This window comes from Meriones unguiculatus, chromosome 1 (genome assembly GCF_030254825.1).
Source record: "Meriones unguiculatus strain TT.TT164.6M chromosome 1, Bangor_MerUng_6.1, whole genome shotgun sequence".
NCBI classification, from domain to species: domain Eukaryota; kingdom Metazoa; phylum Chordata; class Mammalia; order Rodentia; family Muridae; genus Meriones; species Meriones unguiculatus.
Genome location: NC_083349.1, coordinates 184,996,914 through 185,023,383, shown reverse-complemented (window position 1 = coordinate 185,023,383; position 26,470 = coordinate 184,996,914). Strand labels below are relative to the sequence as shown.

General features: G+C 46.4%; 1 protein-coding gene across 20 annotated transcripts in view; it reads left to right on the top strand.

The window, feature by feature from the left end:
- The window catches only part of Ncam1 (neural cell adhesion molecule 1), a 297,496-nt gene extending 288,817 nt beyond the window's left edge, over nt 1–8,679 (top strand). For 12 of the 20 annotated variants that reach the window (XM_060373424.1, XM_060373429.1, XM_060373427.1 and 9 more), the window contains 4 exons: nt 1,468–1,675; nt 2,408–2,524; nt 3,432–4,247; nt 5,449–8,679. In XM_060373424.1, the coding sequence (XP_060229407.1) occupies nt 1,468–1,675; nt 2,408–2,524; nt 3,432–4,247; nt 5,449–5,569 (1,262 nt within the window). In that variant the 3' untranslated portion in view covers nt 5,570–8,679. The remainder of the gene's footprint in view (nt 1–1,467; nt 1,676–2,407; nt 2,525–3,431; nt 4,248–5,448) is intronic. The other 8 variants (XM_060373517.1, XM_060373469.1, XM_060373464.1 and 5 more) reach the window with 1 other exon arrangement.
- The last annotated feature ends 17,791 nt before the right edge of the window (nt 8,680–26,470 follow it).

Genomic DNA, 26,470 nt, shown 5'->3' with positions numbered 1-26,470 from the left:
CACTTATCCTGGGTTGCCCATTCCTCCTTGTCTAAAGGGATGGCATAAGATGAGACTGGCAGACTGCTGGACCAGGCTTAGCCATCGGCAAAAGATAGTGAGCCAAGTTTGGTATGGAAACAGTTGGGACTAATTCCTAAGTACTGTTGTCAGCTGCAGTTCTTGCAGGAAGTCCACAGACCTGGGTGTACTTAGTCCCTTCGGAGCACAGGAAACATCAGATAGGGTCTAGTGGTGGGATGGAGCAGCACTTGAAGAAGAACGAATGAGAGGTGCCCATACGTTAATCTGAAACTACTGTCCCCACAATGATGTACAGAGGCAGAACGCTGCAACCTTTTGCCGCCCACAATGCCGCCACTGATGAGAGTCACCTCGAATCTACTCCTAGAAAACTGATGTCAGTGGGGCCACACAGGGAACTCAGGCAGAATCCTTCTGAGAGAGAATCTATAGGCCAAGGCATTGGAGGACTACTGATGGACACCAGGAGAGCTAGACTGGAAACCCAGCCAGAAGTAGGAGGCTGGGTACTGTCAGGATGTGAGAATGTGACTTTGTGGACATTAGTCCTGTGCGTGGGTATGACTGTCTGTGAGAATGTTCGGATCTGGGTAAGTCTACAGGTTTTCCTGAAGCCTGATCCCAGAATGCCTGGCTCCCACATGGTGAGTATTCCCAGACCCTTCGCCTTACCCGTGGGGTCTGGGGAGGCTGCTGTGTCTCCAGGGTCGCATAGGTCACATGCAGCCTCCTGGGACTGCATGAGAATGGATAAACTGAGCCCCAGTTCCCTCAGAGTTAAAGTCCTTTGAACTTACTCTTCAAGAGGGGAGAGGAAATTGAATCATACTTTGGACATCCCACTGTGCCTGACATTTCCACAAGGCCCAAGACATTCCTGGGAACCCCATATGGGACCCTGTCTGTTACTGTGCCTGAAGCCACTACACAGCCTGAAACCAGCAGCCACTTCCTAACTCCCCAGAAAACCATTTTGCACTGGTCCAGAGATACAGCAGAGCCCTCCAGGGTTCAACTTACTCAGTGTCCCCCTGTCTGGGAACAGTCTGCTTCCAGGATTCACAAAGACCAGTTGAACATATGCTTTAGGAAGGAGGTTCAGAGTTGGGGAGGGCAGGAATGAAGACAGAGATCACAATCCTCTCTCTTATTATAATTTGTGGGAGCCTTCATGTCCCCTGGGTGATATGAGGCTACCATGCCCCATCTGAAAAGTGCAGAGAACCTCCTGCCCCTACACCAGGCAGAAGAAGGCCCCGAGGAAGGTGCCACTGGTTACAAATGCCTTGGCTTCATGCTCAGAGCCCTACCTCACCCCCCAGGGACAGCTGTTCATAAGTTCAGGGACTCAGGGTCCTACCCCACCCCAGGGATGGCTGGTCAAAGGGTCAAGGGGTTCACAGCCAAGCCTGTTAACCACCAACCATTTCTCTCCCACTTAAGCCAACGGCAGCCCCACCACAGGCCTGAGCACTGGTGCCATCGTGGGCATCCTCATTGTCATCTTTGTTCTACTCCTGGTGATCATGGACATTACCTGCTACTTCCTGAACAAGTGTGGCCTGCTCATGTGCATTGCTGTTAACCTGTGTGGCAAAGCTGGTCCTGGAGCCAAGGGAAAAGACATGGAGGAGGGCAAGGCTGCTTTCTCGTGAGTGCAAGCCCATCCTGTCAGTGGGGTGTAGGCTCTGCCCTAGCCTGAGGCTGGGGTTTAGTGCCGTGCCACCTGAGAGAGCTATGATGACCTCTCCTTTAGCTATCTTTTTCACACATGAAAACTCTGAGTGGTAAAATCATTGAAGCAAATCGCTCTATGTATGGGTTTAAAAGGAGGCGGGTGACCAGTTTGAAAAGCGGTGTATCAGGCCCATCCTAGGTTATAAAATCCCTGATGAGGTCAAAAGGCAGGGCTTGTCAGAATTAAACCAGAGGAGGAGCTCTGAGGGAGGGAACCAGCATTGGAGGGATGCATTTAATCTCTCACTCATTCATTTACCAGTCAACAAACACTTCACTTGCAGCTACTGAAGGCGAGACCCGGTTTCCTGCCTCTAGGGTACCAAAAGGAGAAACATGAATCGAAATTCCTCTCTTCTTAGAGGGTTTGCGTTTGAGCACTTCTCTGCACTGTGCTAAAAATCTTACATTTAGCTCTCATGATTAGTCGAGGTATACACTGTTAATTGTTCTAATACACAGATGGGAGAACTGAAGTCGGGGTGAGGTGGGGTGATTACCTTGTATATAGGGACTATTCTTATGCAGACAGGAATCCAGCCCCCCTGCCAGCCATAAGCCAGACCTGATACCCCATGTTACAGGTTCTTTCTCAGAGACTTCCTGAAGCCATCCGGGGCTCTAACCAACAGAACTCTCTCCACAGGAAAGATGAGTCCAAAGAACCCATTGTGGAGGTCCGAACAGAGGAGGAACGGACCCCCAACCATGACGGAGGGAAGCACACAGAGCCCAATGAGACCACGCCACTGACAGAGCCCGAGTACGTGGACTAGAAGGCACTAACGCCTCCTCAGATCCCCAAATCCACCTCATCACCCTACCCCAACCTTCCCTGCTTCTCCCCCTTGGCTCCTGGCCAAACATGGAAGCCAGAGCTTTGGAGCACTGGGTCAGAAGACCTTCCAGCCAGACAATGTCTGAACCCACTCTCCTGAGAGAGAAGACATTCTTATTTCTCCTGAGTCATGGTGGGTGCAGAAGTGGGACTCCAAAATTCCATACGTATTCTAGGAATGGCTTCACCTCATTGAGAGAGAGGACTAGCCCATTTCATTTAGGTTTCTCAAAACTCTTGGGGACCTGGTGAGGTTCCCCGGGCCTCTTCCACTCAGAAACCTGGGAGCTCCTCAGGGGGGCTCTGGTCAGCCATGTTTGTAATGCCCACTAGGCTATCAAGGACCTGATAGCCTTGAAAAAAATCTGTCTCACAGGAGCCCTGGTCCTCCTCATCCTGGCTTCCCCCATCCCTGCCTAGGAAGAATTGTAAGTCAGCTGGACCCCATTTTTATGGGGCTCCAAAAACCTAGAGAGGTAGATGACTGACATCGGCTGCCTTTTCTGGAGTGGAGATCTGAGGCAGCCCAAGAGAACTCTAGACAGATGTGTAGGGAACCGGAGCCCTGTACAGAGAGCTGAAGGGGCATCAGCATGGAGGAAGATTAGCGGATCCCTTTGAGACTGCCACGTTCTTTGTTGTCTCCTGTGTCCTTTTCTGCCCGCCTGGGGCGTGTACTTCCTCTTCGTCCTCGTTTCTCTGTGGGCCCATGTTCCTGCCCGTGTATGGTTGCATGCCCACCCACAGTTCCTCTCCTTGGCTCCTATCTAGCTTCTCTGTCATGTCTCAGCTTCATTGTCTATTCTCTTTCTACTTCCTGTCCTCCCCACAGGCTGCCTGCTGACACTACAGCCACTGTCGAGGACATGCTGCCTTCTGTCACCACCGTCACCACTAACTCTGACACTATCACCGAAACTTTTGCCACTGCTCAGAACAGCCCCACCAGTGAGACCGTTACACTGACTTCCAGTATTGCCCCACCAGCCACAGCTGTGCCGGACTCAAATTCTGTGCCCACTGGTCAGGCCACCCCTTCCAAGGGGCCTAGTGTCACTGCCTCGTCCTCACCCTCAGCCTCAGCCCCAAAAGTTGCTCCTCTTGTTGACCTGAGTGATACCCCAAGCTCAACTACTTCTGCTAGCAATTTGTCCTCCACTGTCCTAGCTAACCAAGGAGCTGTTCTAAGCCCTAGCACACCTGCCAGTGCCGGGGAGGCCCCCAAGGCTCCTCCAGCCAGTAAGCCTTCCCCAGCTCCAACCCCCACCCCAGCTGGAGCAGCCAGCCCCTTAGCAGCAGTAGCCGCCCCTGCCACAGAAGCCCCCCAGGCCAAGCAGGAAGGCCCCAGCACCAAAGGCCCGGACCCAGAGCCCACCCAGCCTGGCGCCGTGAAGAACCCACCCGAGGCAGCCACAGCCCCTGCTAGCCCGAAGAGCAAGGCTGCCTCCGTCAGCACCACAAACCCTTCCCAGGGCGAGGACTTAAAAATGGACGAAGGGAACTTCAAGACCCCAGATATTGACCTTGCAAAGGATGTTTTTGCAGCCCTGGGCTCTCCTGCTCCGGCTACTGGGGCCAGTGGACAAGCCTCTGAGCTTGCTCCTTCCACTGCAGACAGCGCTGTGCCGCCGGCACCAGCAAAGACCGAGTACGGACTCTCTTTGTCCGCTGTCATTGGGTTGTGTCCTGTGGTGGTGTGTGTTTGTGCTGTGCTATGTCCTCCTTGTTTGATGTGTCCTCAGCCTCTTGCAGGGCTTCTGTGAGACAACTGTCAGCCAGGGGTGTGGGACAAGGTGGGAGCAGAAGTGGACAGGCAGTGGGATGAGTGAATCGGCCGCCTGCTGGATAATTAGGCCATGTTAATTATGTTTCACCTGTATCATCTTAGCCGTACTTCCGTTTTTCCTGGGGATGCCTTTGCAGTAGGGCCACTGAGGAGCAGAGTTTGAGGAGGCAGTTAGGAGGCCAAGGTGCTGTTATCTGCCATCCTGGACCCATAGTGTGTGCTATCTAGGACCAGGCTAAATCCTCCTGAGAAAGGGACCATGCTATTCAGGAAGAAATAAGGTAGTCCTGGTGAGGTGATGTGCAAGGAGAGCACAGCCACAGACTCTATCACACACTGGCTGCGAGGCCCATTCTTCCCCTACCCAGACCTCTCAGACACTCATGTCTGTCTCCAAGTTCAAGTTCTCATCCTTCAGGTGTCTTAAATAGAGTGGAGTCAACCGATAGCTGCACTTGTGGCAGTGTGTCCTCGGTACTGGCCCTTCCAGTCTCTTGTAGTAAGCAGGCCCACTCTAGCCTCTTTCCCAGCCTACTCAAGGCGCCATAGAGTCACCATCCTGAAACAGTATGGGGTGAAGATCTGGGGACAGGCAAAAGAGAGGTGCTTTATGGTAGGGATCCCTGGAACTGGTACCCAAAGAAGGGCCTGGGGCGCCCCACTTATAGCAAGCTGAGCCACTGCGCTTTTTTTTTGTCATGGTGAGAGAGAGGGCCTCATTCTTCTCTTCTCCTGCCCCAGGTTAAAATGGGCTGGGGCCAGTTAAGTCTGGAGGAGGAAATGATTGTTACTGACTAGTGTGTCTCTGCCTAGCTGCACCTTGGAATCACCTGGTTACTTTTAAAGTCACTGTACCCAGGGTTTCTGGGGACATGCCCCAGGCGTGAAGCATTTGGAGAACTCTCAGGTGATCTCAGCTGTTTCCAGTGTGTATGCACAGTTGGATGTTGAAGCTGCTACTGAAGCCCCTCCCATGTGGCATAAGAAGAGGGGTGGGGAGGAGGACAGTATTTGCAGAGCTGTGGGATGTGGTCTCAGCAACACTGTTTCTGTTTCTCTGCAGGAAGGGTCCAGTAGAAACAAAGTCTGAGCCCCAGGAGTCAGAAGCAAAGCCAGCACCAACTGAAGTCAAGACGGTCCCCAACGACGCCACACAAACAAAAGAGAATGAGAGCAAAGCATGATGGGTACCAAGCAACAAGCAAAGATCAAAATAAAAAGTGACACAGTGGCTTCACCAGAGCATCCCCGATCTCATACACACACACACACACACACACACACACACACACACACACACTCATTCTTCTAGTGTCTTTTGCCTTTAAAAACAACAAAAACAGATAAACATGGGATCGCCTTTTTGTAGATTTCTAGAAAGGGCTCCTTTGTTTCACATTCACTTGTTAAAAAATAAAATGAGACAAAAAGGTTAAACCCACAGCCAAACTAGGACACTCTGTTCCCTGAAACCATTTAAAAATCAAACAAAAGGACCCCAAATTAAGAATCTAGGAAGCTCAGAAAGAAAAAGGAAAAAAAAAAAAAAATCTAGGTTCAGGAAGGCTGCAATTGGTGTTACCCAATTGGCACAGTTCAGTTTCAGAAGAATGCTTCCAAGAACTCAGACTAACCGAATGAACCCAGTCCACAGTTTATTTTTATACTTTCAGTCAAGTTGAGACTGTAGAACCTCACAAATAAGTTATACTTTCTGTTCACTTTGTATTTGTTCTGTATGCAAAGTGTGGCACTCTAGCTAGCTGCGTTCAGTTCCCATGTAGACTCCTGTTCGTAGGAAGAATGCCAAATCGCAGCTTATTCAATTTCTTTTGCTTTTGTTTTTCTTCCATTGTTTCTTTTCTTTCCTTTTCTTCCTCTCTTCCAAGTTTCCTTTCCAGTGTTTACAAGTTGACATGTTTGACTTTGGTTGTGTTTAATGTCTGTGTAAAATAGCTGCCCCCACCCCTTTTTTTCTTTAAGCAACAGGTACCCCGTAGAGGCAGGTAGAATCCTCCCAGGTTGCTTTTAGCACAGGGTGAAGGTTACAAAAGATGATTGTTTACAGTGGCTCTACTCCACTCCCCCAGTTCTGATTCATTACAGTTTTACCTGTGTCAAACTGGGGTGAAAGCCCCCTCCTTCTGGAATGATTTTGCCTTTTTTTTTTTCCTGTTTGATTCTGTTGCTGTTTCTTAGGGGGAGATAGGGGATGTTAGACCACTTTCAGATTAGCTGCCACCTGTGTCTGTGACACTGGACCTGCCTCCCAGGTGTCTGCACGCCCTTCCTCTGAAGGGCCCTTTGGCTTTGTTGAATGAAGCAGAGAAGATTGTATAGTTGGGGCTGGTCTTGGTGAACACACTTTTTTTTAAGCCCAAACACCCCCTTTTTGTAGAAAGCCAAATAAAATATATACATACCATTTCCTTTAGAGCCCAGCATCTAGATTTGAGCGCAAGAGCACGTGTGCTTCAGGGAAGCAGTGTCTCCTTTTGGAAATCTGTTGAAGTAAAGTGACATTGGCCTTCTCTTCACTTAGACAACATTTGTAAAAACAAATACTGTCTGGAGTTATAATAAAACTTTCCTGGATCAGAAACCAAGTGTGGGGGGAAACACAGAAACTTTCAGGGGATGGGAGGGAGGGAAGGGAAAAGCCAGCCCTTTGTATAGAAATTTCGCTTTTGTTTTTCATTCTTCTTTAGAACCGCAAGCTTGTGCACTGTGGATGCGTGAATATTTTAGTGTGAAACGTGTTTTTGTCATAGTATTGAAATAAAACTTCAACATAGTTTGGTTGTGGAAGGTATAGCAGATAGTTCAGAAAAAAATATTCAGGAAACAAAAAAGAAAAATTAAAAAAAAAAACAGAAATCCCAAAAGGAATAGAAGCCTTTCAACAAAGGAAATGAAATACAATGACGCTGATGAAGAGGACACTAAAGCCAACAGACGTCCATCCGACAGCTCGAGTTCCTTTCCCAAGTACAAAGCAACAATAGGTTAGGGTGGCCAGACGGCTCCCGTGTCCACTTTGTGGGACACCCCCCCCAATGTTCTGACACTTCTGCAGTGTGATCAGTGGCGATGCTAGATTATAATTTCAAACTGTGAAAAAAAATAATGGTCTTGTCATTTGCTCAATGTGGGGTTATTTTGCATTTTCTCAGCTCCTGGGGATGGAAATGGAGGATCCCAGAACACTCAGACTGGTCCCTTTCATTCCAGGGCCTGCACAGATCCACAGTTCACATGCACAGGTCCTCAGGAAGAGGTATTGGGAAGACGGTAGAGAGGACAGGCTCATAACAGAGTGGGAGAGGTGGGCAGCACGTACGCCAGGGAGGTCCTAGGGCTGAGGGCCGGACTCCTCTGGCCACAGCCCGTCCAGTGGAATCTGTTTTCCATATTGTGAAGTCAATGGCTTGACCAGCTAGGATGAGGGCACACAGCACCTCCTAGAAATGGTGTATTTCACTCTGTTTGTGGGTTGACAAATTGAGCCCAATTCTGATAAAAAAAGAGTCAGAGGTATGGCCATCCCCAAAATAACATGGCCCAGGGTGGCTCACCCCCAGAACACTGGCCCCACCATTAGCTGGAATTTAAGACTGTCCACACTCTGATCTGCCTTTGTCTTTATACATATGTTTGTCTCAGCATGCATAAGTTTTTTTATTTTCTTCTTTTTTTAATAGCAGTAATCTCTCTAAAATCAAGGAGGAAGACAGCATATTACCCACCTGTTTTATCTTTTATGTGATGAGATAAGCACTTACAGTTTTCTATTTTGGTTTCTTTGGGTTTTTGTTTGTTTTTGTTTTGTTTTGTTTTTAGTTTTTGGAAGGAGGGATGGACTCCACCAGTTTCAATGTTGCTGTGTCGTATGTCTATGTGGCATACATATGTATCACATAAAGACCAGCATGGCCAAGTTCTGCGGGAAGGCCACCCAGGTGCCATGAGTGGGGTCTCCCAATCCTGAAGGGCCAAGGTGTACTCAATAAGACTCTATGTTCTCACTTTTCTATGGAACCTCCCACGTCCCAGGGTCTCACCCTCAGCTGTCCGTCTGGATGGTGGTGATCCCACCTCCATTAACATCCTTGCCTAGCATTCTGTACTTCGGGGGCCTTCTCTCTTGTTATAAAACTTTTTACTGAGTGAAACATCAACACCACCTTTGTTTCCATTCTCACTGCTGTAAATACTGAGTACTAACTGAGAATTTTGACTTTGCATTCTGTCAGAATACTTGTGTTCAATAAAAATTGAAAGAAAAAAAAAGCAACTATTGTCAAACTGAGATTTCTTTCTGCTCAGTGAGAGAGAAGTATGTTAATAAATGTAGGTGCGCATGTGTTCTAGTTTTTGGGTTTTCTTCGGTTGGTGAGTTGATTTTAGGACAGGGTTTGGGAAAGCAACCTCACTGTGTCTGAGATATATGAAATAGCTCAGCTCTCTAACCCTGGTATCCAGTAGGCTGAGGCAAGAGAATTGCCAAGAATTTCAATTTGAATCTACATCGCTGTGAGTTGTGAACTACACAATAACTTCCAGGTCAGCCTGTGCTACAATGTAAGGCCATATCTCAAAAACAACAATAACAACAAAAAATGTGTGTGTGTGTGTGTGTGTGTGTGTGTGTGTGTGTGTGTGTGTAAAACTATCTTGAGTTCATGTTGCCTCAACAGTGGTTTTTTTTTTTTTTCCTTTTTCTTAACTTCTGTTTTATGGATTGGTAGAGGAGTTCCTTCTTAAAGGGGCCAAACCTGAGATTCGAAAAGACTCATTCAGATCCTGGTTCTGTTGCTTCCTAGATGACCTTGTTAGAATTATTTAATCTCCCCAAGGCTCAATTTTCTCTTTGGCTAGACAGGAAGTCCCCAGGGAATAGATGTCTATACTGGTTGATGAACAAGGCAATGTGTGTATGCCTGGCATAGTATTTCCTTGGCTCATAACAGGGACTCAGTAAATAAGAATTAGTGCCGTTGGCATCACTGATATGCAACACCATCAAGCATAGTTGGAATAACAGCCAACACCTGAGCTTCAGACTCACAACCGTGAGGTGGATGCATGAGGCATTTTCCAGAATAATGGATGCCTCCCTCCCGCTTGTTCTGCCTGTCAGCATTTGGAGGCATAATCCAGCCCTGAGAATGTTTAAAGCAGCCAGAGTGCATACTCAGGATTCTCTGGCTTCTGCTGCCACCTGACTGTCTGCAAACAACCTCTACAGTTAGAAGTGTCCCTTAGACTCTGGAGCTGGTTCCCGAAGGATGCCCTGGCTGCAGGGCTAGATGAGAGTGCACCAAGAGAGTTACCAGGGCAGAAAATACAAGCAGGTACTCTTTCAGGGACTACTTTGCCCTTGTACAAATCTGAGGGTGACATCGCCTTCAGTTTGTGTCCAAGATGCCAGGCTCACTTGCTTATTCTGAGGAGATCAAACCTCTTCAGTGGGTGTGACCTTGGGCCTTTTCTGTTTTACATCCTAATACAAGTCACATGCATCTGTGTCATTTCTTTCAGCGCAAAAGTCCCAGCTTCATATGTTAGTGATGGGTGGGAAAAAAAAAATCACAGCTCATCCAGAACTGGAAAAGACATGCAATGAAGATTGCCTCCATTGACCCATGCTTTCAAGAGCTTCCTTCTTCCAAGTTGTTTTTCCCTCGGAACCACTTAAAGTATTGAGCACCTGCAAAAGATACAGTGAGCAAATCAGCTCTGGTGGGAGCTACCTTTATGTATGAGAGTAACACCACACACAAACACACACAGGGAAGAAGGGAGAGAGAGACTCCTAATGTAGTGATTATTCACAAACACTATCACTCTACTTTTCCTTCTTCCAGATACATGGGGGCCTGTACTTCCCTGCTCACTTCAACATAGGTATGACTTTATAACTTACTTTAGTTAATGAAGGATAAACAGAAGTAGTGTGTGGCATGGCTAGATAGACCTCTGCCATACTATTCTTTTCCCAACACTGAAGTCGGCAATACCACAGGCAGTTGGAGCATCATGACTTAGGCTCAGAGTGAGGAATGTAAGCAGGAGACCCATGACAGGCATAGCATGTACACAGGAAGGAAATGAGCTCACAAATAGTTAAGAACAGATCTGAGTACGAGAGTATGTTCAGATGTTTGGTGTCAATTTTGCTGATGTAAATGGTGTGATGTGCAAATAAGAGAAATACTACTGTGTAGAAATTGCTGACACCCTGTTGATAGAGAATTCTTTGGTTGATTTGTGCATCTATAGTTAGCCTATGGTTCCAAAACACAAATGGGTGCATTTCCAATCTAAATATTGATTGATCTGATCACTTGTATTAGGAAGGATTCTCTGGAAGAACAGAACCAATAGAATGTCTCTCTCTTTTTCTCTCTTCCTCCCTGTCTCTGTCTCCCTCTCCTCCCCCTCTTTCTCTCTCACACACAGGGTTTATTGGATTGGCTAACACAATAGGAACTGGGCAGTCTTAACAAAGCCCATCCGAACACTGGAGGAAGAAAGCACCAGATGAGCAATCAAGAAAGCAGGATGCTGGGCTGTTCCAATCCAATGCTAAAAATCCCTGGAGAGGGGTTGAGTTCATGCTGAAAGCCAAGGAAGCTAGAGTCTTCTGGCAGCAGGCAGCAGCAAGAGGCACATTCGCTCAGGAAGGAAAGAGACCTGCTGGCCCATGCCCTCCTTGTCCTTCTTTTCCTAGCAGTCACTGTCCAGTCTGTAAACTGTCTCTGGAAACACCTCACTAGACACACAGGTGCACTCCATCAACCCTGGGTACCTCTTGGCCCATCGAGCTGACAACCCAAACCAACTGTCACCCTTTCCTAAGCAAGGAAAACTGAAACAAGAAAGATAAAATTTAGAATGCCACTCATGAATCAAGGGTGTGAATGAGTTCATTGGTTTGAGAATAAGTTCTGAATGTTGTATGCATTTTTAGCTACTGTCTCTCTCTCTCTCTCTCTCTCTCTCTCTCTCTCTCTCTCTCTCTCTCTGTGTGTGTGTGTGTGTGCAGAAATGTCCTACTTTAAATTTAATGTGCATTGTAAATATTTATTTCATCACTTTATGCACATACACACACACCTAATCTGTGGCTCTTACTGACTTTACCAGTGTGCAAACACTCTCAAGATGGCTAATGTATATCACTAGTCTTGAGTTAGAAACATTTGCACTGTATACTGTCACTATGTAGTATTTCCCTCACACAGGTACATCAGCCATAAATACCTGCAAGGCTGTAGGTTACAGTAATATTCGATAAGAATAATTTAGTAGTAGTAATATAATTAAGAAGTAATGCATAGCTAATTATACATTTACTTCACTTAGTTTTTTAAAAAATGGCTATATATAACAACTGGTTCAGAAATTTCCTGGAAATTAAACACTTGGCTTTCAGAAGCCAGTACAAGCTGGATAACCCCTACGTTGTAATCTACTTAATTTGAGGACTTGTTACCATGGCACTATTTAACCTATTATTTTTCAAAGTAAAGGAACAGTGCTACAGATTGCAACAAATATAAGGCTGAAGGGCTGAGAAATGCCACTGTTTTGTTCAGGACAGCAGGAGCAGAATACTGATCTGAAAGAAGAGAGGACATAGACTATGCAGTCATTTAAAAGACAGCGTCTCAGACAGAGGGGACAACCCGTGCAAGAGGCCTGCAGTGGGGACCTAGCTGCTGTCTTTGAGGATAAGCAAGGTGGTCATTGTGGTGAGATCAGATAGCAATTGATGATCTGGGGTGGAAAATAAAGGCACAAGAAGGCCAGAGGTGACCAGGAACTAGATGGCACAGCCAACAGAGCCTGGTTATGTTCTGTTTGTTTGGTTTTTTTTTTCCTTCCTCCAAGTGAGATGGACAGCCAAAGGAAAGGTGTAAGCCCAAGTCTGACCTGACTAAAGTTTTTTAAATGATTGCTGACTGCTGGGGTGGGTACCAGTCTGCAGAAGGGCAAGAGAGGACCATGGGTAACAATACAGATGGGGTGAGATGGTCCTAGAGGAAGAAAGGTGGACAGTGGTTAGGCTTTAGTGTTACATGGAGAGCAAGGCCAGACACACTGGACAAGGTGGCTGTGGGTTTTGATCAAGGCATCAAGGGTAACTTCTAACTGAAGGTGCTGACGAAATTGCCATTTACACTGCAAAAGGAATAAAAAAAAGGCAGGCTCGGGGATGCTGGATCTAAAAACTTTGAATCTAAGATACCTGCGGACACCTGTGAGGAGATTTTGAGGTTTAGAATATGAATGCAGTCCTCACAGTTAGAGGACACCATTGGCAGAGGAACCCTTCTCTACTGACTCCTTCCCTCGATCGTGTAAAGAGGATTCTCAAATGAATATGAACTGAGGTTTATTAAGATTACATTAAATTTCTGCTCCAAACAGCACCATTGTCAAAATTTAATCTCCATCAAACTAAAATTCCACATGTCTTCCTAATTTTTTTTTTCATTTTTAATACAAAATCTTAATTGGCAGCTCAGGCTGAACTTAAACTCATCCCTGCTTCAGTCTCCTGAGTACTGAATTAACAGGCCTGCATCTCACCCAGTGTCAACCCTCTCTAATGCTGCTGATAGGACCCAGGTTACCTGTCTGTGATAATTAATTTTAATTGCCCACCTGACACTACCTAGAGTCACCTTGGAAGAGAATCTCGGTGAGGATTCATCTTGGCCTATTGATCATATCGGCCTATAAGAATTTGGCATTTTTTCCGAATTGTGTTGAATGAGGTAGGCATCCTTTCATGGGCTATCCAGAACATGTAGACATGCAGGTCATTCTCTCTCTGCTCCCGACTATGGACCAGTTGCTTCAATTTCTGGCCTTGACTTCCTGCAATGGTGGACTTCAATTGGGAGTTAAAATGAAGAAGTTGTTTTGGTCAGGTGCTTCTTATCACAGTTCTCCACACTTGTTTCCATCACGCCCTATCCTCCCTCACCTGCACCCTGCTCTCTCCCCTAGTCTGGGGTTTTACATGCCCACTTGCCTCTCACAATGTGGAAGATACCCCTGGAACCCGCAGTGCCCAACCACAGAGGTCCTGGACCCAGCCTCAGTTTTCAGTTTACGTATCTTCCTGTTGCAAACGCACCCTGTCACTGGATGTTGGTTCTGTTCCAACTATACAGCCGGCACCATCCAGTCTCATGGTAACGGGTTATTAAGATATCAAAATGCTTCTTTGTAGTTGTATGTAGCTGCTGTCTCCACAGCTACCTGCTTCCTGCCACAGGCATCTATGTACTGGCTGGTTTTGTGTCGACTTGACACAAGCTGGAGTCATCGGAGAGGAAGGAGCTTCAGTTAAGGAAATGCCTTCATGAGGTTCAGCTGTAGGGCATTTTCTCAATTGGGGGAGGACCCAGCTCACGGTGGATGGTGCCATCCCTGGGCTGGTGGTCCTGGGTTCTCTAAGGAAGCAAGCTGAGCAAGGCATGGGGAGCAAGCTAGTAAGCAGCACCCCTCCATGGCCTCTGCATCAGCTCCTGCCTCCAGGTTCCAGCCCTGCTTGAGTTCTTTCCTGACTTCCTCCAATGGTGAAATATGATCTGGAAGTGTAAGCCAAATAAATCCTTTCCTCCTCAATTTGGTGTTGTATCTGTTTTTTTGTTGTTGTTGTTGTTGTTGTTTTGTTTTGTTTTGTTTTTTCTTTCTTTCTTTCATGATGTTTCGTCACAGCAATAGAAACACTAACTAAGGCAAATCTTCAAGTAGCCCAAGACCCCACACTCCACTGAGGTAGCACCAAAGTTTATCTCTGGCACAGCAGCTGGTGTCAAATGAAGGCTCTAAAACACCTTTTGCACATGTTCTGGGGTCATCCTAAGACCCTACACACCTCACCTCCCCCTTGATGTATCTCTTTCCTACTGAACTCCAAACTCCTCCAGGACACGTTCTGAGTCTGTCTTACACACAGATTTGACTCACTGCCCCTGTACACTGCACCCGCCTCAAAGCTGGGCCTTGGTAGTTGCTGGCTTCATGAGTGACTGGCCAGGTCCCAGCAAACTGCCATTGGAAACACCTGTCTACTGATTTACTATTTGGAGAGGGTACTAAGTGACTAAGCAGCTTTCCTGTCCAGTCCAGTGGTCTTAAATACACACACAGTGTTTAATCCGGAAGAAAATAGACTGACTAGCCTTTTCATTCCTGTTCCTACAATAACATCCAGAGTTGGCAGGCTCACACAAAGCGTTCAAGGTGTTTTCAGCAAATATATTCTACCTAGACAATTAGACTACAGTTGCACAGAAGATAAACTGCCTCATCGGGCATTCATTTAGGCCTATTGCATTTTCAAGTATTCCTTTTGTGTGTTTGGAAAAAAATTAAGATAATCATTCAGCAGGGGTGAGGGATGTGGTGGAAACAGCTGTATCTTCTTCAGGCAAAAAGGCAATTCTGCATTAGCAAATCTGTTCACTCCTGTTACCTGGCTTCCAACTCCTACTGCTGTGCTTTGCAAATTAATTAACTTATTAAACTAATTTAGACATTGATGATCAGTCACCTTTCAGTAATGTCACCAGCCCAAGATGGAGCCTTCAGTACAAACTGTAGCATGGCCATAAGAGAGAACAGCTGTGTCTCTAAGCAGAGGGTGGTAGTGGCCACTGCTCAGAACCGGAAAAAAGCTGGCCCATTATATGCCAAAGACTTTATTCTGATTCCATTTTGTTTTTTTATTTATTTATTTGCTTAGTTGTTTATTTAGTCATTTATTTATTTGTTCACTTTACATTCTGATTGACCCCCTCTTCTCCTGCCAGTCCCCCCATTCACACCCTCCTCCCGTTCTCCCCTCTCCTTCTCAGAGAAGAAGGGGTAGGGCCCCATGGGTACCAACCCACCCTGGCACATTACATCATTGCAGAACGAGGTGCATCCTCTCCCGCTGAGACCAGACACGGCAGCCCAGTTAGGGGAATGGGATCCAAAGGGTGGCATCAGAGTCGGAGAGGGCCCTCGTTCTGCTTGTTAGGGGACCAGGCTGCACATCTGCTACATATGTGCAGGGTCCTAGGACCAGTCCATGCATGTTCTTTGGTTGGTGCTTCAGTCTCTGTGAGCCCCCATGGGCCCAGGATAGTTGACTCTGTTAGTCTTCTTATGGAGTCCTTGACCCCTCCAGCCCCCTCAATCATTCCCGCCACTCTTCTGTAGTACTCCTGGAGCTCTGTCTAATGTTTGTCTGTGGGTCTATTCCTTTGATAGCACCCAGCCTGAGCTTCCACTGCTGCCTGGAACCCAGAACTCAAGAGAACAAGTGCCAACGTGACAGTGGCCATTGTTCAAGGTCACCTACCACAGTCCTGGTGAATGAACTCAATTCTAAATGGTAGTTGGTAAAGGTCCAGATGCACAGGGAGGCTGGAGTGAGAAAGGGGCGTGATGCCGAGGGGCCTTAAGAACAGCCGTTTTCTCAGCACTCAGTCCCAGAGGAACCACCAGAAAATGCGGCATTTTTCATATACTCATTAATTCATGCCACTTATCAAGAGCTGTCCATATGCTGGCATTGTGTTGGTTAATGAGGGCAGAGTGGTAATTCTGATAATCAGTGCCCTCGCCTTGATGGAGTTCACAATGCTCACGGGCTGCAGAGAATCACATTTACTGGAATCTCGGCTTCGATGTGGCGCAGTTGTGTGACCACGGACAAGTACTTCTCCTTCCATTTACCTCATCTATAAAAGAAGGACCACTCCTACCCAGAATCGCTCCAGATGTGGGGAGGCCCGGGGCTAGCTGTGGACACATCAGAGTTCACAGCTGTTCTACGCAATGGATTTTAGCTTTGAGCAGCCCAAGTGCATTTGGACTGATTTAACCTAAACAAGGAGGTTTAGTAAGTGGATATTGGTGAGTGACGTGGTTGTGGAAGTGAACGTTAGCCAGGCCTGGAGAACGAGCTTAAACACCACCTTTCCAAAAGCGCAGGCTTCCATTATGTTAATGTTTCCAACTGTTCTCCCAGCCCTGCCTCCAGACCCAGCCCCAGTCCCAGCCCCGCCCTTATTTCCCAGCAAAGCCATCTTTACGTCAAAAATTTGATCTTCCAACTAGAAACAACCAAATAAAGCCAAGGTTGTTCGGCAAGTTCTAGACAGCCAGAACATGGCGAGTGTCCACTGCTGTCTCCCACTGAGGCAAGACAATAAAGACACACCCAATCTCTTTTCAGTGCTACGAACTGCAGATTTGCCAAAATCTACAACCCTGACACACTGAAGAAGTCCTTTGTATGCAATGGTCTGTCAGTGAGCTCCCTAAGCCCAAGATACAGCCAGACCCAGACAGGCCAGGCGGGAGGCTCAAAGAGGCTAAGGCTCCCCGGGGAAAGGGGAAATCGCAACCATTTCCAGTGCTTGGGGCCTGACTGAGAAGCATACAGAATGGGCTAAGACAGCCATCTAGTGGCCACTTTGAGAATCACAAGAATAAGAGCCTAACCTGAAATTTTGGCTCACAGGGAAAGCCATTGTCTGACCACAAGCCTGAACACCAGGGTTCCCAATCAGCCTTTCCTCCCTGCCTTTTCTTCCCGCGTCCCTCCTCCTTCACTAAGCTGAAATAGGTAATGCTATCCTGTGCTGATATAGTCCTATATATTCCACTTGCATGGAATAAGAATGCACCATTGATACAGCAATTCTCGCTGAGTGCTTACTATGAAGCCACCACTCCAAAACGTCATCACAGTCTCCACAACAAGCCTGTGGTGGACAAATTCATTTACCCAGATGGTGTCGGTTTCCCTCTTCTTCCCTTCTTGCCTCCCTCTCCCCCTCTCTCTGCTCCCCTCTTCCTCCTTCCCTCCCTCTCATTCCCTTTCACCTTCCCTTACTCTCTCCCTCCCCTTTACTCTCCCTCTTTCTTACTTTGATTTTCTTTGTTTGCAATGCATGTGGGATGGTTTTGAATTCACAGTTGTCCTCAGATTAGGCATCTTTCAGCTCTCCTCCCAATCTCTGGAACTCTGGATTGGTACCACCATATCTGGTTCCTTTCTATTCTTTCTCTTAGTAGCATCATTTTATTTTTCTTTGAGGATGTTCATCCTTCTCTTAGGTTTATGCAGGGAGGTTAATTTACAGTGTGAATCTCTGTCTGCATGGATGTATGTGCACCACTAGAATGCAATGCCCAAATAGGCCAGAAAAGGATGTTGGAGCCTCTGGAACTGGGGCTTTAGAAAATCATGAGCCATGATGTAGGTGCTGAAAAGTGAGCCCAGGTCTTTTGCAAAAGCCCAAAGGTATGCCCTTAACTGCTGAGGCAGCTCCTTAGCCCTGCACCGCTAGGACTGTTACAGAAACTTCTAATAGAAAAGAAACTATCTCAACCCATGGGAAGAGAAGTCTTGAGTTTCCATGTGCTAAAAGCCACAGGTAGCAAGCCTGACAGCCTTGAATCCCGGGGGATCTGCCTGGCCTGAGAGATTTTTAGAAGCAGTCAGTTCTGTACTTCCTTCCACTGAAGTGAGTGTTCATGATAAGACTTCCCTAAAACCAAAAGAACCCTATAAATCCCCCTAACAAAATACATAAGAATGTGGAAATAGGGTGTTGCAACAGAGAAATACAGAATTATCAAGGTCAAGGGGAGACACTCATTCAAAAATGCTGTGCTCTGCTCCCTGTGTGCTACCTATGGCTTATATGTCAGGAACCTAGTTCCCAGTGCTACACATCTGGACTGAGTCATTTGGTTGGTAAATCACTCATAAGAGCCAGGTGAGCATCCTCACTCCTAACACAAAGTGAGGATACAGGAGAAAATGGCTATCTATGGACCAGCAAGTGGCTCTTCACAAGTCACTGTTGGCAACAAGAAAAAAAGAAACTTATGCTAAGTACTACCATTTAATCATAGGGAGAAACTAAGTTCAAGGCCCCAGGCCCTAGGGGAGCTACGGCTCCCTAGGGATAACGCTACAGCTCCCCCTGCTCCTCCTTGCTCTATGGTTTTCACCCTTTAAACACGTAATACAGCTCCCTTAGCTGTGCATCTGGTTCTCTCCTCCTCCAGTGTGCAGTTGGACTGCATCATCTTGGAGACACTTGGCCGATCCAATGCTAAAAGCAGGACACGTCCCTAGAAAAGGGTTGAGTTCATGTTGAAGGCCAAGGAAGCTGGAGTCTTCTGGCAGCAGGCAGCAGCAAGAGACACATTCGCTCAGGAAGGAAAGAGACCTGCTGGCCCATGCCCTCCTTGTCCTTCTTTTCCTAGCAGTCACTGTCCAGTCTGTAAACTGTCTCTGGAAATGCCTCACTAGACACACAGGTGCACTCCATCAACCCTGGGTACCTCTTGGCCCATCGAGCTGACAGCCCAAACCAACTGTCACCCTTTCCTAAGCAAGGAAAGCTGAAACAAGAAAGATAAAATTTAGAATGCCACTCATGAATCAAGGGTGTGAATGAGTTCATTGGTTTGAGAATAAGTTCTGAATGTGGTATGCATTTTTGGCTACTATCTCAAGTGTGTGTGTGTTTTTTATTCACATGGTAATGGGTGCAGAAATGTCCTACTTTAAATTTAATGTACATTGTAAATATTTACTCTATCACTTTATGCTTACACACACACACACACACCTAAACTGTGGCTCTTACTGACTTGACTAGTGTGTAAACACTGCAATGCAGATCTGGAACTGACTGCCTCCTTGGAAGCACAAAAATAAAGCTTGAATTTTTTTTTTTTTTTAATGAGACAGGGTTTCTCTGTGTAGCCTTGGCTGTCCTGGGCTCACTTTGTAGATCAGGCTGGCCTAAAACTCATAGAGATCATCCTGTCTCTACCTCCCTGAGTACTAGGATTACAGGCATGAACCACGTTGTCCAGTTTAAAGTTTTCACCTCTGAATTGAGTTTCCCCAGCTTGCTCCCTGAACCCTGACAGTCGTCACCTTCTTTGGCCTTGATGGTAGACTTCTAGCCTCCAGAATCACATAAAGAAGGTTTATTTAAAAACTACTCAGTTTATATTAATTTGCAATAACAGTTGAACTGAAACACTATTCTAAAAGCTATAAATACAGCAGAGAGACGCCAAATTGACGTCACAGTGATCTCTTTACCCAACTTTCTCCTGGGGATGTCACAGGAAATAATTTGAAACAGTTTGAAGTGGGAACATGACGGATTCCAGTCCTGCAGCTTCCTTATACTGGGTGATTAGAAGACAGGACAATGGTTTGGCTCACTAGGAACTACATTGTCCAGAATCCCCTTTCTTTCTCTCTACCCACAGTGCCTTGCCTTGCTCACTTGTGATTTCCTACATCTCTCTCCCCTTTCCTGTTTTATTGATTGTGTGCCAGTGCCTTTTGAAGAATTCATTCCCTAGCAATCTAATGCCGTCTCTTCCAAGTATGCATGAAAGACCACAGTCTCCCTGGGGCCATCATTTTCAGCTTTTCTCATCACTATCTTCACCCCGTGCCCAGTCTCTGATGTACCCCAGAGCTGACTAATATGTTTGCTGAATGAGTGAAAGGATGAATGAATAAGTCAAAATTGGGAAGAGAGATACAAGTTTAGGACCAGAAACTTGAAGGTTCTTTTTCCTCTCAAACTTTTATTTCAGAATAGACTTACAGATGTTTCAGTAATAGAGCAGTGTAGGCATCCCCAGCAAAGGGCCATTAGGGCTCATGCCTGAGGCAGCTTCTGCTGAGATGTGACTACAGAAGTAGTTGGGCAGAGAGTACCGTGACCTGATGTTGGAGAGTCTGCCCAGAGACGAACAACCAATGCCATTCTCTGAGATGGTGTGGAGGAATGTGATTGGTCGCCCAAAGCCATATAACCTGCTGTCTCTTTCTGAATAAAGGAGTCTGCATCTGCTTACCCTCGGTTTTCAGTTTGCTTTCACCCAACTCCCAGTGTCTGTGTGATGACTCCATGCCTCTCACCCCCTTGGCCTGTAACCCCTGTCCTCACTCATGGGCTAGACCCTTGGGAGGAAGACCAACAGAGCAGAGTTTCCACAAATCCAGCAGATTACCCGGGTCCTTCTAATGCTCACATATAACAGGGAAGGTTTATGAAAAGTGAAAAAGTGTGCTGTTTCAATGCTGACATTACAAACTCTAGGTTTTGTGGGACAGTCACTAGCTTTCCCCCTAGTGTGCCAGGATGGAATCCAGAGCACAGCACCACACCACACCAACCCTCAGGTCGCCATCATACCAGTACTCAGGTCTCTCCCTTGGTGTCTGGTAGTTTCTGTTTGATTTTTTTTCCCCCTTACTTTTCATGAATCTGGCATCTGTGAAGACATTGGCCAAGGCTCTATACAATGTTCTCCTTTTCTGTTTTTTATCTGTTTCCCCATAATTGGACCAGATTTACAGATTCTTGAGAGCAATCCTCTAGAAAGTTTGTGCCTTTCTCATAGCACCATGTCAGAGCAGCGTGATACCAACACGGCTTGGTGCTGGTGTTATTGGCCTTGGTCCCTTGCAAACACGGCATGAGCTAAGTCTCTTCACCATAAAGCTGCTGCTCACCTCTCTTTACTTTTTGCAACTGAATATTGCAATAAAATGTGGGCCAGTAAACTCTCAAGAGGAAGGGTATCAGAATCTACCTTAAGAGTGAGTAGTATTAACGTTTATTGTCAAAATTCACCAGTAAAAAGAAGAAAGGTATGCTAAACAGTTTTTCTGCCTTGACCCACTGGAAGTCAGGACCTCTTCTTGTAAATATATATTTAATTTAAATAAAATAGGGAAACATTGATTTTAAAAGGAATCTTCAACGTGGTAACACATGGATTTCCCTATTAGCACATTAAACTGCAAGTTCTAGCAGCTTGCCTAATGACTACAGTGAGTCTAACTGCTGCTGTGCTCACATGACATCATGACTGTGCAGTGGGCTGTCACCTACATTAACCATAAGATAAGTGCTACGCTTCAGTGATAGCGTTGAAAAAAAAAAAAAACATGCCTTAAATAGTAGTTCTATCGTAAAAAGGATGAAAACATGGGGGAATTTTATCATCTATAATTATAATCAAGTTCAGAGACCCTCAACTGTGTCCAGGGATCCCATACCCCAGGTTAAGAAACCCTGGTTTCAAGGCTCCCTGATGGCACAGATGGTTCAGGACAGTACAAAGAGAAAAGGAGTGCCGTATTAGCACATGCTGTTCTCTGTTAACTCTTCCAGAGAGATCTGGAAAACACCAGTGTAGGGAGAAACAGAAGGTGTCAGTCTAAATGTGAGGCCCACACAGAACAATCCATTTATCCTGTGTGTGTTTTTATCAGACCATTCATCTGCTTTTATGATTTAAAAAAGAAAAAATGAAGTCAGTGCCAGTGAAGACCCTGATGTTCTCACGTCTTACCAGTTAGAATGTCAACTGCTCTGATGTTTATGAATCACCGAGGAGCAATTTGGCAATATTAACAACTGAGGAGAGTAAACTGTCGCAAAATGTAAAGGGAGCTAAAGATCTAAGATGGTGTGGCTGAGTGACTTGCATAAGTGTGGATATTATCCACAGAGGAATGCCTCCTTCGGTGTGCTAATGAGCAAGTGTGCATGTATCATCAAGTTGGTTTTAAAACATGAAGATAACGAATAATAATAGCAACGAAGACAGTGTGGTTGGATAGGACACACTTAAAAGAGGCAAGCTCCGTAAGTATCCCTCAGGGTCTCTGCTGTTGGCTGTTGGGAGGATCGTGAAACCATCTCCTGAGAGTGTCATGAAGCATCATGGGAAGTGTTTTGACTTCCTAGCAAGGGATCCTCAGAATGTGGAAGCAGGTGGAGGGATGATACAATGCTGGGATAGGTAACTTAAGGCCGCCCAGAAGCAGGGTGGACAGCGTGGCAGAAATCCACAGACAAAAGACTGGAGAGGAAAGGCATCCGCCTCTGACTAATGGTGCAGGGATAAAGTTTCTGCCGTGTGCTTTCAACATAGCATCGAACTTCTGACACAAAGTCAGGAGACTTTGCTGCTGCTCGTTGGCAATACCTAGCTCCAATCTTGCATAATAACCGAAATGGGGCCTGCATCAGGCCAAGGCGTGACTACAGAGTCTTGTAATTCTGTGCATGCCTTTATCTCACAAACCTTGATGGTAGAGAGACCTCCAGTGATCAGCGTGAATGTGGCTTGTACTGTCTAGGTGAGAACGGTCGGGATTACCTAGCACCTTACATAAGCAATTAATCAATGTGAAACTTCTCAACATCCTGAGCTGTTGGCGTTAATTCGCTATCGAGAGAAACAATCTCAGAGAATCAGCTATAGAAAGAGCCTTGTCAGATATGCACGCACAGGAGGTGCTCGGCCAGAGTCCGATGAATGTGAGAAAAAAATACAAGCACACCTGGCTGGGCGCCCTATAGAGCCTTTCTCTGCCTTGGCACTCTCTAATCTCAGCCACTCAGCCCACAAGAGGGCAGTGCTACTCCACAACAGGCGGGAAAGGGTGCCACTCCCATCCGGCACCTTTCTTTTCTAGCAGTGAAGTCCCTTGATCCACAGAAAAGCCTATAAAAAAAGACATTGGTGGAACCACCCTGCTTTCTTAATGGAGACAGGGATGAGTCTCTGCAGAGGGAAAGTTAGGCCAGTATGTGACAAGCGTGGAACAGCGTGCTTTACAGACCCAGGGAGGAAAGTTTAAGCTTAGTAGAAACTCCCAGGGTGGCTGCTGACTACAGAAGTTTGAAACCAGCACTGTCTGCCACAAGGGTGTACACGGGAGGCAAGACAGTGAAGTGGGGCAGCCTTGAGGGCACAGACCAAGGCTCGGGTCTTGCTCAGCCTCTGACAAGCCTCAGTCCCTTTTGACTGAGGGCTCTTGACTTGAGAAATGGGAATAAACAAAGCATTGAGTTGTATGTATGCCTGGCACACAACGGCTCAGCCAGTGTTTCTTGGGACTGCTATGTGGTCGTTGCTGGTACTTTCCACGCCGTCACTTCAGCACAGACATTCCAAGGGACACTCTCGGTCCCTGCAAACACATGAACCTGAAATCCTGAAATTACTTCTTCCTCTGCAGCAGGAGGTTGGGATAGAAAGGCTAGGTGAGAGTCCAAGGGGCTTAACATTTCCTTTCTGTGTAAGAACATATGGTTAGAAAAAAGAAATGAGGCATGATTTTGGAATTCTCCTTGGGGAGGCAAAAGACCTGGACAAACACTCTCGACTTCTTGCTCTCTGGATCTTGAAACCAAGTTGCCAAGCTGTCTCCTGCAGCGGCAGGTTTTCTCCCGCAGACTATAGCTTGGCTCCTGGATTCTGGTGGCCTTGTCTGCTCAAGTTAGTCTCCGCAGGCAAAGGTAGTTTGTTTCATTCATTCTGCTTGTGGCTGGGGATTTTTTTCCCCTAATCTCTTCTAAGCTTGTATAATATAACTAATGGGAAAAAGCAAGGAGTTATGATTGTTTGCATGGTGGGGAGTGATATGAGTAAAAGAGAGTAGCGAACGCTTCTAGTAATCTCTGAGTCTCAGATTTACGACACAGTAGAGGATGACCAAGTGTTCCTCCATTTTTACTGAAGACATAAGCAACAAAACCAGAGTCTCACACAAAGGAATTAGGCTTGACGAAAGTAAAGCCAACCTTGGAATTCTGCTTACTAATGCCCTCAAAAGGTCGCTACACATGTGAACAGCTGCAAATGCATACAGACACTGACACTTAAATACCTGCAGTGATCCTAATCCACATAGAATCCCCGGCAGAGTCCGTAGATTTGGGCATCGTGTCAAATGAAGAACAGGTGAGCAGGGTGGCTGGGCATGAAATACTGAGGCAACAAGCCCATGCAAAAAGTTGAGGTATTAGCAGCTAAGTCTAGTGCTTATGCATTCTACACATCAAAAGTAGACTGCTGTCTGGGTTCTGGGAACTCTCACTCGGGAACTCAGGCCTCCATTGGCTAGTTGCTGGGTGGGGTAGGGTGGGGGAAATAATCAATGAGTCACAGTCCAATTCTCAAATGTTCTTATCCACTTCACTTCTCTATATACCACAGTGGCCACATCAGGTCACCAGGCCACAAAGGATTAAAACCTACATGTGCCTGGAGGAAAGAAAGACTCTTCATTGCCAGGTGACTGACTCTCTAGGGTCACGTAGGACTTGTGACATTTTAAAGGGACCAATCCCAGGTGGGTTTGGTGGTACACACCTGCATTCCCAGCACTCAAAATAACAGGATTGCCTTGAGCTCAAGGATAACCTGGGCCAGATAGTGAGTTTCAGGCTAGCCAGGGCCACAGAACAAGATAGCATCCTTAGAAACAACATGCAGATAAATTAAAAAACAAGCAAACAAATAAAAACCCTAACAATCTATCAAGCATAAGACTCATCCCCCTGATGTGGCTTGTGACTATTGCACTATAAGTCTTCTTCAAGACAGACAACCACTGGGAGCCCAATGCAAACAAACCAACTCCCTTACCCTTTTTCCATCTATAGTAGCATATTTGACAGTTCCCATAAGCACATTTGCTCATTTAGCTTCAACCAAGCCCTGAGTGCTGAAAACACAAAAATAAATCAGAGCCAAGCCTCCAGTCCTAAGAACTTGAACTAGTCCTACAGTGGGCTTATAGGACTGGGGCTTGGAGAGCTTTGCTGCAAAGCAATAGGAATGGAAGTCATCAGACAGAAAGGGCTTCTGAAGAAGCCACCAACGGAGCAGTCTGAGGCCACTGAGCACCACTATTCAAGCCCAGCCCTTTCTCTGGCTTCTTGCCCAGGAACTCCCATCACATCTTCCCTGGGCGCTTGCCTTGTCACTTCCTGGTATCAAGCTCTTTCTGTGGATTCTGGCCTTGACAGTTTTACATCACCCACATCTCGGAGCTCATGACTCACCACTCTTACATTAAAGTTTCTTTCTTACTTACACATCTATTTCCTGCCTCCACACTTTCTCATCACCTCAGAAGCTGAAAATTGTTCTTCCTGCCAAGCCTTGCTGAACAACACCCTCTCTCCCTTCCTGAGGGCATGGGGCCATTCTGCCTGGGAGCTGGTCACAGGAGACAACACTTCAACAGTTTCTGTGGTAGAGAAATGTGAGGGCATCATCAGTGAACAAAATGAAGGATGAGGCATTCTGTAAAGGGTTAGTGTTCTAAATGTGTGGGGAGATGTAAACTGGATTGTGACTCCAAGTAGCAAAAGGAATAATGTAACTTCTCACTCCAATAAAACCACATTCTTTAGCTTCTGTATTGAGGGTTCCTAAGTGTGCAGTTATAAAATAACTTGACAAGAGAGACGTAAGGAGGAAAGGACACAAAGTTTGCTGGACAATGTACAGTCCATCGAGCTGGAAAGGCAAGGCAACAGGAGCTTGAAGCAGTTGGCCACATCCCATCTGAATTCACAACAAAAGCACAGTGTAGACGTACTACTGGTCAGCTCACCTTTCCCCACTTTTAACAGCCTAGAATCCCAAGCTTAGGGAATGATGCCACCCACAGTAGGCAGGTCTTCCCACCCAAACATGATTAAGCTCACCCTCCAGACAGGCTCTGTTGGAGTCCACTGGAGAGGTATATTTTAAAGTCTTCAGGTAATTATAAAAAAAAAATTACTGGCACATCTCTTAGGCCAGAATTAACAACATATAGGTTATTGTTTATTTAAAAATGGAACGATATGCCAGTTAACGGAACATTGGCTGTGTGAATGAATAGTGCCTTCCGTATCCGTTCACACTGAATTTCACTGGGGGAGCAGTGTGTTTAACAATGTGGCAGCGTAGTCTCATCTTCGCACTGTAACAGACCTACGGCAGGAGCCTGTCCTCCCACTCTACCTTCATTTCCTGGGGACCTCGCCCAACCATGCAGCAGACCCAGCCCCTCCCTTAGCTGATCCCCATCCCTTGGTGTCATCCTCCACTGCCCAGAAACACTCTCTACCTGGTACCCATCCCAAGTGGCTATACCAGACCTGGACTCAGATCAGTGTCTCACTTAGCCATCATCAAAGAAACTTGTTCCTGTGCAG